At 42.8% G+C, this 12,978-nt stretch overlaps 1 protein-coding gene across 1 annotated transcript in view; it reads right to left on the bottom strand.

Moving 5' to 3' along the window:
* Positions 1-1,375: 1,375 nt before the first annotated feature.
* LOC146548097 (NACHT, LRR and PYD domains-containing protein 3-like) overlaps positions 1,376-12,978 on the bottom strand; it is a 42,514-nt gene continuing 30,911 nt past the window's right edge. Inside the window, exons 5-7 of the mRNA XM_085266168.1 lie at positions 7,588-7,782; positions 5,039-5,212; positions 1,376-2,663 (exon numbers count right to left, since the gene is read on the bottom strand). Coding sequence (XP_085122294.1) covers positions 2,489-2,663; positions 5,039-5,212; positions 7,588-7,782 — 544 coding nt within the window. The 3' untranslated portion in view covers positions 1,376-2,488. The remainder of the gene's footprint in view (positions 2,664-5,038; positions 5,213-7,587; positions 7,783-12,978) is intronic.

Raw genomic sequence — 12,978 nt, 5'->3', positions numbered from 1 at the left:
TGAGCTGTTGTTTTGTCAGTGAAATATTATTTCATTGTTTTAAGCTTTTTGTTGACTTTGAAGTGCTTAAGTTGATATTTTTGAACATTTAATTTGTTCGATTATTGTCGAGTCGATAAAACTGTCAAACGCACAGCTGCTTCCAGCACGGCCGGAGGAGAGGTGGCCGAGCAGACGCACAACACACACAGCTCACAGGTTTGCATTTCTAGATATTGCAGATGTTGCAGAAATTGAGAGTAAAGAACTCAGAGATCCAGCGCTGTCTCCTGCCCCTTATTTATACACCACAACACAACGACAGGCGTAACTCACACAAACGGGTAACATGAGGCTCAGATGCTTTGGACGTGTTCACATATACTGGACACAGAATGATGAAGATGGAGCTGCAGGAAGGAGGAAAAGAGGAAAAACACAGAAAAGATTCACAGATGTGGTGAAAAAGGACACGACAGCTTCTGTTTGTTAGTTTGGTTTTTCTTTATTTGGTAAAGATTCAGAAATAAAGAGAAGATCACATGTTTGAATATTATATTAACGTTCTGTAATTACAACAAGTTGTAAAATCTTTCCAGAGTGAGACAGAGACTGTGCAGAGACTGTAGAAGGACAGAGCAGCAGCAGAGCAGTCCAGATACACTGATGATCCTCTGTCAGATCCAGAGGGACACACAGGGCTGATGCTGGACTCTACATTGTGTCTGACAGTGGAGCTGTTCTCAGAGCAGTTCACTCTGCAGCACTGACAGTCATCTGCACTTCATTCCTCTGTCAGTCACTGCTGGATGAAGCTCTCCTCTCCACCTCCCAGTAACATGGCCCAGTCAGAGCGTCTCTACACACAAGCTGCTGCTGCTTCAACCTCTCTGGATCATCAGGACACAGCTGCTCCTCTCTCAGCACACACACCGTCCTGTTTACCATCATCACCTCCACCTGCAGAGAGAAGGAGGAAGAGCAGAGGAGATAAACGAGTGTTTCCAGAGACTCTTCATCAGCTGTCAGTCAGTGATGCAGCACATCCAGTATAAAGAGCAGCAGGGACGTCAGTGCTGGGACTGTACTAGGACTCATTGTTGCTTCACTTTTTCTAATCTTTGGATTTTTATTGAAGTTGCTGAAAATGTTTTTCCCTCCTAGTTTGAGTTTGGACTTTCATTCATTAGAAGAACCTTGGTGTGTCCACTCTGAGCTCTGTAGGAACCCCAACAACAAGCCCAACAATCCAGATGGACGGTTCCAGCTGTTAACTGGAGGAATTCCATCCAAACATCTGCTCTCACTAAATTCTTCCTCACCTACAGACTGTGTTCTTCACTGCTTTAAACTTGGAAATCAATGCAGTCATTGGTCTGCGTGCTGCTTTGTTCAGAGAGCTGATTGGCTGTTGACAGTGTTTGATCAGAGCGTGTCAGCCGTTACTATGGTGACCATAAAGGTGAGAAACAGGAAGTGTTTGTGTCCAATCCTGAAGCCTGTCACCGTTCTCCTCTCACAGCTTCACTGAGAAGCTGCAGCTTTACAGGAAACACTGGATCTTTGTTTCATACTGACTGTGTTTAGTACAATACTGCTGACAGCACCACCCACTCACTCCATCACTCTACTTACTGCAGAGTCTCCAGTCTGTAGTCTGGACTCTGCTCAAGATCAGACAGCTGCTTCACATCTGGATTGTAGAATAAGGAGGGGATGTTTTTCTCATTATCATTTAATATTTTAATATGTCATTATTAGTTCCTTAGAAGTATATAACCAGCTTTGCATTAAGCATAAATTGAAGTTTTTGATCTTACATTATTCTTTGCATTACAGTGATGGTGATAACTTTAATTTGATCTTTCTTACAGGTACCAGAATAATAACATGATTTTCCATTGCAGATGTAACCATGATCATTCCATACACATTGCAGTTTGTTGCTCATTCTAGAGTTGTGCTCAAGGTAATTAAAGGTTAAAAGCTACAGCCAGCGCGAGTCTGGCTGATCTATGGAGGGCAAAGGCTTTGAGCTTGGAAGGCCGCACGCGCTTACACAGCACTTATAAGATGTCATTCTTGGTGATTTTGTGCTTAGTCATGTTTTAATATGTTTTAAGTAGAAGTAGCTGATCCAGCAATATTCATTTAATATTATATACTTGATTTAGAGCAATACACACTGATGGTCTTAATAAATGAAAGAGTCCTTGTAGTTGCCATGTTGTGTCTCAGCAGGGTACAGACGGTTCCAGGAGAAGGGGGGCAGTTAGCGTCTGCCCTCGGGAAGGAGACAATGTTATTCTTTGTGTTAAATAAAATTGTCAACATTGATTGTATTACACCTGTCACTACGCATGAGGGGGCGTTCTAATACCCTGATTTCATAAAACTATGGAAATGTGTTTTTTGAGATGAGATCTGAGACTGTCTGCATACAGTGTCCATCTCCCACGTGTGTGATCATTAAATCATCGTTTGACTCAACCCGACCGGACCAGTGTTGTTATTGTGGGTTTTTCCTCTGGTGTCCATCTCCAATATTTTCTGAACCATAACATTTAACAGGATCCTTCAGGTTGTTGATGCTCAGGTCCAGCTCTCTCAGATGGGAGGGGTTGGACTTCAGTGCTGCTGCCAGATAATCACAGCTGATCTTTGACAAACCACAGCTCCACAATCTGTATAAAGAATGAAAGATGTAAGTTTATTAGACAAAGTGCTTGAAATCATTCAGTGTTTCATCATCTGTTCAGAGCTGAAGAAGGTTCAGAATGTAGAAGTTTAGAAAATGGAAACTCCAAACAGCTGAAGCCAACAGGAAGCAGCTTCAAACAGGAAACTGTGCAGAGTTTCAGACTATATGTCCTGATGCAGCCAGTTGGATTTTGGAGATTTGAATCTCTGTTCTGTGACTAAGTCCTTGAATCATTTCTTCCAGTTGGTCCAACAAGACAGACTAAGTATTGGACATGTGTTGTGGCTCCATCAGGGGAGCTTCTAAATGTGATGTGATGGCCCCTCTGGGTCTGTCAGGTCACAGCACTGAAGAGAGCTCAAACTGGGCACACAGTTGTTCCAGTCTGGACCAAAGACTCTATACTGGGACTGAGGGACTGCTTTGACTGCACCCACTGGGACTTTTTAAAGGCTCATGTTCTCACTTAGATCATCGATTTCTACTGACATTTCTTTCTGGGAAAAATGGGGATTACTTTGCAAACAGGAAGTATTTTCCCCAATAAGCAGCCCTGGATTAGTAAATCACTCCAACATGTTCTCAGGCAGAAGAAGCTGTCTTGTTATGAGGGAGAGAAGAAAAAGATTGAGGCACAGAAACCTGTTGAAAGAGAGATAAAGCAGCTAAAATCAGGTGTAAAAGTAAAGCAGAGGATGAGCTGAATAAAGGACACTCAAGGCTGGCTTGGAAAGGAATGAAGTCCATGGTGGGGATGCAGAACAAGGAGCAAAGATGAATGTGATGCTGAATCAGCAGAAGACTTGGACTCATTTGATTCCAGCTTTGATATCATTGATTTCAATGAAGAGCTTTGTGATTGTAGCAAAGGGCTGGTAGCTCTGAGAGTCCCACTGATGAGGTGTTTGTGTGGAAATCTCTTAGTGGGACCAAAGAGAGAAAAAGCCCTGGTCCTGATGCTGTGGGAGGGAAATGATTGAAGTGTGCTGTGAGGAACTGACTGGGAGATTTTCACACATTTTCCAGTCCTCCTTGGAACAACAGGAAGTTCCCAGCATATGGAAACAAAGGTTAAGTGTCCTATGGCACTCAGTGATGATGGTGCTGTGGCCCCACCACCTCCACCTCTTTGTAAAGGAACTAACTGTAATCTGAAGCTTCAAATGGAACTAAGACTTCCTCCACTAGGTGGCAGTGTCTGATGAGAAAGTGTTAGTGGAGCTGGCCTGGAGTCAGAAACAGGAAGATGCAGGATTTGGGCTGAAATGGGCAAAAGTGGTTAGCACTAGTGCCTTAGAGCAAGAAGGTTGTAGGTTGAAGCTTGTTGGTCTGCTGGGCCTTTCTGTGGAGGTTGGATGTTCTCCCACAGTCCAATGAAATGCTGCTTAGGTTCATTGGTGCTTCTAAATTGGCTGTAGGTGTGGATGTGAGGGAGTGCTTCTCTGTCGCTCTCTGTTGGCCCTGTGATGGACTGCTCACCTGTGCAGGTGGACCACACCTCTTGCCCTATGACAGCTAGGGCACAGGCTGCAGCCCTGTGAGCCTAAGCTGAATAAACAGTTAGCAAAAATGATCCATAGATGGCCTGAAATCCCCCAGTTAGCAGTTTGGTAGATAGCTATGACATGCTAATCCCATCCAGCAGCTGTATTCTACCTGTAAGCTGATCCCTGCTGAGCCAAAGCACTTTTTCATATACAAATTACAACCTTTAATAGAAACCTATTGGTCAGCATCTTATTAGCCTGCTGTTAGCTTCATTCCACAGAAAACTGAGAGAAACTAACAGAGTTGATAAAGAATAAAGAGAAATGTGCTGATTTAAAGCCTTTGAAGTGCTTCAGATGATCTCTGTCCACTTCTGTCCACTCATTCATTCATGTAAGCTTTCTAATGCAGCTTTGATCTTCACAGTCTGCTTGATGAAACTCATTCTAACCCTGAATGTCAGAGTGTTCCTCCTTCTCTTTCCCATCATTCATGCTGGCAGTGGAGGAGATTTGGATGTTGGACTGTGTTTTGGATGATGTGTGTATGTTTGTGTTGGACTGCTGTCTGTAAAGCAAACGCACATTTTGCTTTGGATTTCAGTGTCACACAGACTTTAAGGTGGAACGAAGAGTTTGAGAGTTTCACAGTGAATTTTCCACTGGAGGATTTTTCTTCTTCTTTGAAGGTTTGAAATGTGAACATTGTTCTGCTGCAGTCAATGGACTAAACCAGAGAAGAAGAAAACAGACTTTACCATGAAGATCCTCAGTGTGGATCAGTATAATATCAGCCTGATGTCTGCAGTTTAGTGTCAGCACAACTTTCACATCATATTCATCTCAGCACAACTAAAACATGCTGACTGACCTCAGAGTTTCAAGTTTACATCCTGGACTCTCCAGGAAACCACACAGATGCTTCACATCTGGATCCTTCAGGTTGTTTCTCCACAGGTCCAGCTCTCTCAGATGGGAGGGGTTGGACTTCAGTGCTGCTGCCAGATAATCACAGCTGATCTCTGACAAACCACAGCTCTCCAATCTGTATAAAGAATGAAAGATGTAAGTTTATTAGACAAAGTGCTTGAAATCATTCAGTGTTTCATCATCTGTTCAGAGCTGAAGAAGGTTCAGAATGTAGAAGTTTAGAAAATGGAAACTCCAAACAGCTGAAGCCAACAGGAAGCAGCTTCAAACAGGAAACTGTGCAGAGTTTCAGACTATATGTCCTGATGCAGCCAGTTGGATTTTGGAGATTTGAATCTCTGTTCTGTGACTAAGTCCTTGAATCATTTCTTCCAGTTGGTCCAACAAGACAGACTAAGTATTGGACATGTGTTGTGGCTCCATCAGGGGAGCTTCTAAATGTGATGTGATGGCCCCTCTGGGTCTGTCAGGTCACAGCACTGAAGAGAGCTCAAACTGGGCACACAGTTGTTCCAGTCTGGACCAAAGACTCTATACTGGGACTGAGGGACTGCTTTGACTGCACCCACTGGGACTTTTTAAAGGCTCATGTTCTCACTTAGATCATCGATTTCTACTGACATTTCTTTCTGGGAAAAATGGGGATTACTTTGCAAACAGGAAGTATTTTCCCCAATAAGCAGCCCTGGATTAGTAAATCACTCCAACATGTTCTCAGGCAGAAGAAGCTGTCTTGTTATGAGGGAGAGAAGAAAAAGATTGAGGCACAGAAACCTGTTGAAAGAGAGATAAAGCAGCTAAAATCAGGTGTAAAAGTAAAGCAGAGGATGAGCTGAATAAAGGACACTCAAGGCTGGCTTGGAAAGGAATGAAGTCCATGGTGGGGATGCAGAACAAGGAGCAAAGATGAATGTGATGCTGAATCAGCAGAAGACTTGGACTCATTTGATTCCAGCTTTGATATCATTGATTTCAATGAAGAGCTTTGTGATTGTAGCAAAGGGCTGGTAGCTCTGAGAGTCCCACTGATGAGGTGTTTGTGTGGAAATCTCTTAGTGGGACCAAAGAGAGAAAAAGCCCTGGTCCTGATGCTGTGGGAGGGAAATGATTGAAGTGTGCTGTGAGGAACTGACTGGGAGATTTTCACACATTTTCCAGTCCTCCTGGGAACAACAGGAAGTTCCCAGCATATGGAAACAAAGGTTAAGTGTCCTATGGCACTCAGTGATGATGGTGCTGTGGCCCCACCACCTCCACCTCTTTGTAAAGGAACTAACTGTAATCTGAAGCTTCAAATGGAACTAAGACTTCCTCCACTAGGTGGCAGTGTCTGATGAGAAAGTGTTAGTGGAGCTGGCCTGGAGTCAGAAACAGGAAGATGCAGGATTTGGGCTGAAATGGGCAAAAGTGGTTAGCACTAGTGCCTTAGAGCAAGAAGGTTGTAGGTTGAAGCTTGTTGGTCAGCTGGGCCTTTCTGTGGAGGTTGGATGTTCTCCCACAGTCCAATGAAATGCTGCTTAGGTTCATTGGTGCTTCTACATTGGCTGTAGGTGTGGATGTGAGGGAGTGCTTCTCTGTCGCTCTCTGTTGGCCCTGTGATGGACTGCTCACCTGTGCAGGTGGACCACGCCTCTTGCCCTATGACAGCTAGGGCACAGGCTGCAGCCCTGTGAGCCTAAGCTGAATAAACAGTTAGCAAAAATGATCCATAGATGGCCTGAAATCCCCCAGTTAGCAGTTTGGTAGATAGCTATGACATGCTAATCCCATCCAGCAGCTGTATTCTACCTGTAAGCTGATCCCTGCTGAGCCAAAGCACTTTTTCATATGCAAATTACAACCTTTAATAGAAACCTATTGGTCAGCATCTTATTAGCCTGCTGTTAGCTTCATTCCACAGAAAACTGAGAGAAACTAACAGAGTTGATAAAGAATAAAGAGAAATGTGCTGATTTAAAGCCTTTGAAGTGCTTCAGATGATCTCTGTCCACTTCTGTCCACTCATTCATTCATGTAAGCTTTCTAATGCAGCTTTGATCTTCACAGTCTGCTTGATGAAACTCATTCTAACCCTGAATGTCAGAGTGTTCCTCCTTCTCTTTCCCATCATTCATGCTGGCAGTGGAGGAGATTTGGATGTTGGACTGTGTTTTGGATGATGTGTGTATGTTTGTGTTGGACTGCTGTCTGTAAAGCAAACGCACATTTTGCTTTGGATTTCAGTGTCAGACAGACTTTAAGGTGCAATGAAGAGTTTGAGAGTTTCACAGTGAATTTTCCAGTGGAGGATTTTTCTTCTTCTTTGAAGGTTTGAAATGTGAACATTGTTCTGCTGCAGTCAATGGACTAAACCAGAGAAGAAGAAAACAGACTTTACCATGAAGATCCTCAGTGTGGATCAGTATAATATCAGCCTGATGTCTGCAGTTTAGTGTCAGCACAACTTTCACATCATATTCATCTCAGCACAACTAAAACATGCTGACTGACCTCAGAGTTTCAAGTTTACATCCTGGACTCTCCAGGAAACCACACAGATGCTTCACTCCTGGATCCTGCAGGTTGTTCTTATTCAAAGACAAGTAGTCATTACTCAGGTTCAGCTGTCTCAGATGGGAGGGGTTGGACTTCAGTGCTGCTGCCAGATAATCACAGCTGATCTCTGACAAACCACAGTTCTTCAATCTGTATAAAGAATGAAAGATGTAAGTTTATTAGACAAAGAGCTTGAAATCATTCAGTGTTTCATCATCTGTTCAGAGCTGAAGAAGGTTCAGAATGTAGAAGTTTAGAAAATGGAAACTCCAAACAGCTGAAGCCAACAGGAAGCAGCTTCAAACAAACACAACAAGAGAAAAAACTCTGAATGTTTCACATTAAAGTCGTACATTTCTCATAAAAACAGGACAAAGACTTGAAAAAGTCGTGTTTTTCCTTCCAGGAACCACATGGCTTCACTTTTAAAGGTGAAGTGTGACAGAAATGGACATATTTGAAGTCCAACACCTTTTTCCAGTCACATTATTAAAGCAGACAAACTACAAGCTCATTTTCATTCCAACAAGTCATCTTCTGACCTGGACTAACAACACTGGTCTCTATGTGCAGCTGGCTGTGAGACCAGTGCTCAGGGAGCGTCTACAAAGTGCAACACTGAAAGAACATCACACACTCATTTGCTTGCAGCACTTTCACACAAACATCTACTGTCATTATTGTCACCAAACTCTGTGGATCCTTTATTGCAAATTCAAATGGGATCAAATGGTCAGACAAAAGAGGGTTATGAGGAAATATGATGAAATGTTGTGTATTAGCAGCAAGTTATTGAATCTTTTTCCTCAGAAACCAAACAAAATGATTGACAAACATGTTTTTACAAACTCAGTGTTGGACTTGGATCAGCAGGATAAGCTGATGTTTAAAGGCATTTGAGTCTCGCTGTATGAGAGTCCAGTTCTTACTCAATATTTATGGATGATGTTCTTTCAGTGTTGCACTTTGTTTGGCACAAAATGAAATTATTTGGCCTCTCAGATGCTTTTAGAGATTCCCAAATGACTGATGATGACATCTCTGGGGTCTGATTGATAGAAAAAAATGTCTTTGAGACCTTTTGTAACTGACAAACTCTTCATCTGCTAACAACACTGAGTTGAATCTCCATGGCTGATAGTTGGAGCAGGCATCAGGAATACACATTGAAAAAGCAAGAGGAGAAATCACCAGAGTCTTATAATCACATTCTGTAACTAAAGGGAGACGTTTTTCTATACAAATATATGTTTTATGGACATTAGAAAAAAAGAGTATTGATGTGAAGCAGGATTATGAAATCTCCATACATCAGCCAGCCCATAATTATCAAGAAAGCTCTGAATGACGCATGATGACTTTGGACTAAGTGTACTTTTGTGTGAACTGTGGTCCATAGCAGATAATGAGCAGTTTAGGTCTCCCTCAAAGATGATATTGTGTGATGACATATTGGGGAGCCGCGCAAAGACATTAGTGAAAAATCTGTGATCGTCCCAATTAGAGGCGTAGATATTTGCTAAGATCAAATGAAAACCATAAACTATATTTTCTGCACTTAAAATCCTGTAATTTTCTCATAAATCGACAGTGCGCCTTATGGATGAATTCTGGTTGTGCTTACTGACCTCGAACCGATTTTATGTGCTACACGGCGCTCAGAAACCTTTCAACAGATGTTTTGGTACGACTTTGCTCAGCTACGAGGCCGCACCGCTTGATGGATTGTTGGAGCATTACAGCTACGAGGAGCCTCGCGGAGTGATACGTACTCTGCTTCAACGTAATATTACTGTATTGAGTGTGTATAAGGACCATAAATGGCACCTGTAAGAGACACGGTTACAAAGAGGGTTTCAAACTCCAGGCTGTCAGTCACACAGTAGAACCTGGGAACAGAGCAGCTGCTTGTTATTATGCTCAGCGTCTGTTTACATTTTGACTGCACGATTGTGAGCTTTTTGTTATGCACAAAAACAACATTGTTTTCTTTTATTTATGGAGCATTATTATTTAATAAATGCTGATCATTTATTTCTGAGTAATTGTTTCATGTACATCTACGCTGTATGTTAATAAATGTGCCTGTGTGAGATTTGGGACACAGCTTTGACTAAGAACTCTCTTTTTGTTCGTACTTTCTGGCTTTAAAAATATCGAGATATATATCGTATATCGCCATCCAGCTAAAGAATATCGAGATATGAACTTTGGGTCATATCGCCCAGTCGTAATATTGCAATAGGTTGTCCGTTAAACTCAAGCGGGGCTTGGGCCCTGGCACGGCGTAGCCACACAATCCTGGTAGTAGTGACGCTCGGCTATGACGGCGTGCGGGTTACCAGCTGGCTTTCTCAGGATAGGGCTCCTGTGTGAGCGGTCGACAATAACGTCTTTATCCATACCCAGCACTTCACGTAGTAGCACGGATACGGCCGTGGAGGAGCTCGAGTCCAGGCCCTCTGGGATCCCTATGATGTGGATGTTAGCTCTCCGCTTCCTGCCTTCATCACATTTATCCTTCAGGTCAGACAGCTCCTCCTTCATACTCTCTACTGTAGACTGCAGGGTGGTCACCTCATCGCTCCACATTGACAGCCCATCCTCAGCTTCTTTCACTGTAACCTTTACTCCATCAACTTCGCCGCACGTCGCCGCCATGCTGTTAGCGATCGCATTTCTCAGTCCTTGCACGTCAGCCCTTATATTGTCAAAATCTTCTTTCAATGCATTTCTGACTTCTTCTTTTAACAGTGTACTAATGTCCTCTTTAATGGATTGAAGAAGCTCCAGTTTTAGAGCAGTAGGATCCACATCACGCGCGTCTGTTGAGTCTGCTCTTCAGCGGCCGTAGAGCTGGACGCTGCCCTTTGGCCATCATCGATACTCTCGCCCGAGATCGCACCGGGGCTAAAATATTCACCTGCTCAGCTGTTTTTGATCAGTTTGAGCCTGTGTGGTTTGATCAGGTGGAGGAACGATGTGATGCTATAAAGACATCATCTTGTCCAAATGATGTTGTTCCAACACGTGTTTAAAAAGATTTTAAAGGTTGTTGGTTCCGACATCTTAGCGATTTTTAACAGCAGTCTTAGTTCAGGTGTTGTACAGCCTGTTTTAAACATGCTGTTGTACAGCCTGTACTAAAAACCTGATCTGGATCCTCTGTCTGCTCAAATTTCAGGCCTATTTCAAAGCTTCCCTTCCTGTCGAAGATTTTGTAAAAGATTATATTTGTTCAGCTGCAATCTGTTGTAAAGGTTTCAGTCTGGTTTTAAAGCTCTTCACAGCACTGAAACTGCATTTTGGAAAGTTCTTAATGATCTTTTATCAGCCACTGATCAGGAGACTCCGCTGTGCTTTTGGATCTGACCGCTGCCTTGACCACAGCATCTTGACCTCACCATTGGAGCATGGCGGCATCAAGGGCGCTCTATTAGACTGGTTCAGCTCTTTTATTAAATCGCATTATTACATTTGGGGCTTATATTTGACGGCAATTTGAAAAACAGCTGAGCTCAGTTGTACAGCGGTCTTTCTTCAAACTGAGGCTTTTATCTAAGGTGAGATCATTTATATCTTTTAAAAACCTTGAACGGGCGATCCACGTTTTCATGACGTCCCAGCTGGATTATTGTAACTCCTTATATGTTGGAGTTAGTGGGACCTGCCTGGCAAGACTGCAGCTGGTCCAGAAAGCTGCAGCTCGTCTTCTGACACAAGCTCAAAGACATTTATCGTCCCAACAACCACATATACGCTGGTCCCTCGCTATAACACAGTTCACCTTTGGCGGCCTCGCTGTTTCGCTGATCTTTTTTGTGCAATTTTGCATGTTTTTGTTTTTTACAGCGCATTGTGTTCTGCGTCCTGATTGGCTGTAGACCATCATAGTTTCAACAAGGAGGTAAAAAGGTTGTAACTGTCCACAACAAGAACATCGTAAGGATGGAGTCAGCTTTGGCTTTGTGGCTCAGTGACCGCAGGAAAAAGAACATCGTGCTGGACACCAACATTATCTGCAGAAAAACTCAAAAGCTTTATGAAACTTTACCTGACAGCGAGGAGCCCAGGCCATGGACGAGTGCTCCTCACACAGAAGCTCATTTAATGCCAGCAAAGGCTGATTTGACACATTTCAGAAACACTTTGCTTTCACTCTTTAATAATGAACTTATTTTTCTATGAAGGTTTGAACTTTGTTTAAACAAGAGAGAAAAGTGTGAAAATGTTCATGCCTGTCTGAGAAAAGTGTAGAAAGTGTGCAGTGAGGGTTTAACTGCCTTAAAACTTCTATAATACTTGTAAAACATAAAGCTGCTACTTCATTCTGAGACTTATTTTTAGAACGTAACTCGATAAACGAGCGACCGCAGTACTGTATTGTGTTTATTTTGAAAACTCTCAACAGGATCTTCAGATTTATTTTGAAAGCTTTATCTGGAAAACACAAACACATAAGCAGGAAACAAAGAGCGTGATATGAAACGATAGACGTTTTCATATGGTCATCATATATACATCGTTCTATCGAACAGCCCCAGCTCCTGCTGTCAGTCTCTGTAAATCTGCTCTGAAAACACATTTGTATTCACTGGCTTTTAATACAGCATGAGAGTTATTTGATATTTGATGTGTGATATTAATATTAGGAGTTATTTTAATAGTTATTTTGGATTCTTGTACAGCACTGTGGTCAACGCTGCTGCTGTAATTAATGTGCTATAAACACATAAACAATCTGCAGTTAAACATCCAAAACTAAAGATGTGATTGCTGCCTTTAGAAAATGTGCTGATGCACAAGATATCAGCTCCATTAAGGTGGAATGTGGCCGTGTTAGAAACATGTTGGAAGAAGTTTGAAGCTGAAACTGTGAAGCTGAGAGTGAAAGAGCTCCAGCGTCTGTCACAGGAAACTTTCTTATTTCCACACTGATGAAAGCATCAAGCTTTGATTTCCTGCTGCTTTTATTGAGTCACACTGTGAAACTGAGCCACAGCTGAACCAGCATCCCTGTACAGCAGACACTTACAGCGCTTGGCTGCTTCCATTGGACCCTCTGCACAGAGCTTCAGTTTCCTCTTCTGGTCCCAAAGTGCAGAACAACAAGGTTTCAAACAGCTTCGTTCCAGCAGCATCAGCCACAGACATGCATAGAGAATCCTTTGGTTGTGTTGTGCGTTTGCATATCTGCTGTGTTGCTTTGTGAGGATGGATCATCTCCTGCAGCTCCACATAAACAAGCTGGACCTGAACCTGGTAGCTTCACTTAGAAGACACTTGTGACGGGAACGTGTGAGAAGTTTTGTGCAGACAAGTGTGGATTTAGAGTGTGGGACGAGC

Source organism: Mchenga conophoros, linkage group LG23 (assembly GCF_057382185.1).
Source record: "Mchenga conophoros isolate Kocher_MC1m ecotype Shallow Benthic linkage group LG23, M_conophoros_male_GT1.1, whole genome shotgun sequence".
NCBI classification, from domain to species: domain Eukaryota; kingdom Metazoa; phylum Chordata; class Actinopteri; order Cichliformes; family Cichlidae; genus Mchenga; species Mchenga conophoros.
This window is presented reverse-complemented; position numbering and strand designations above follow the sequence as displayed.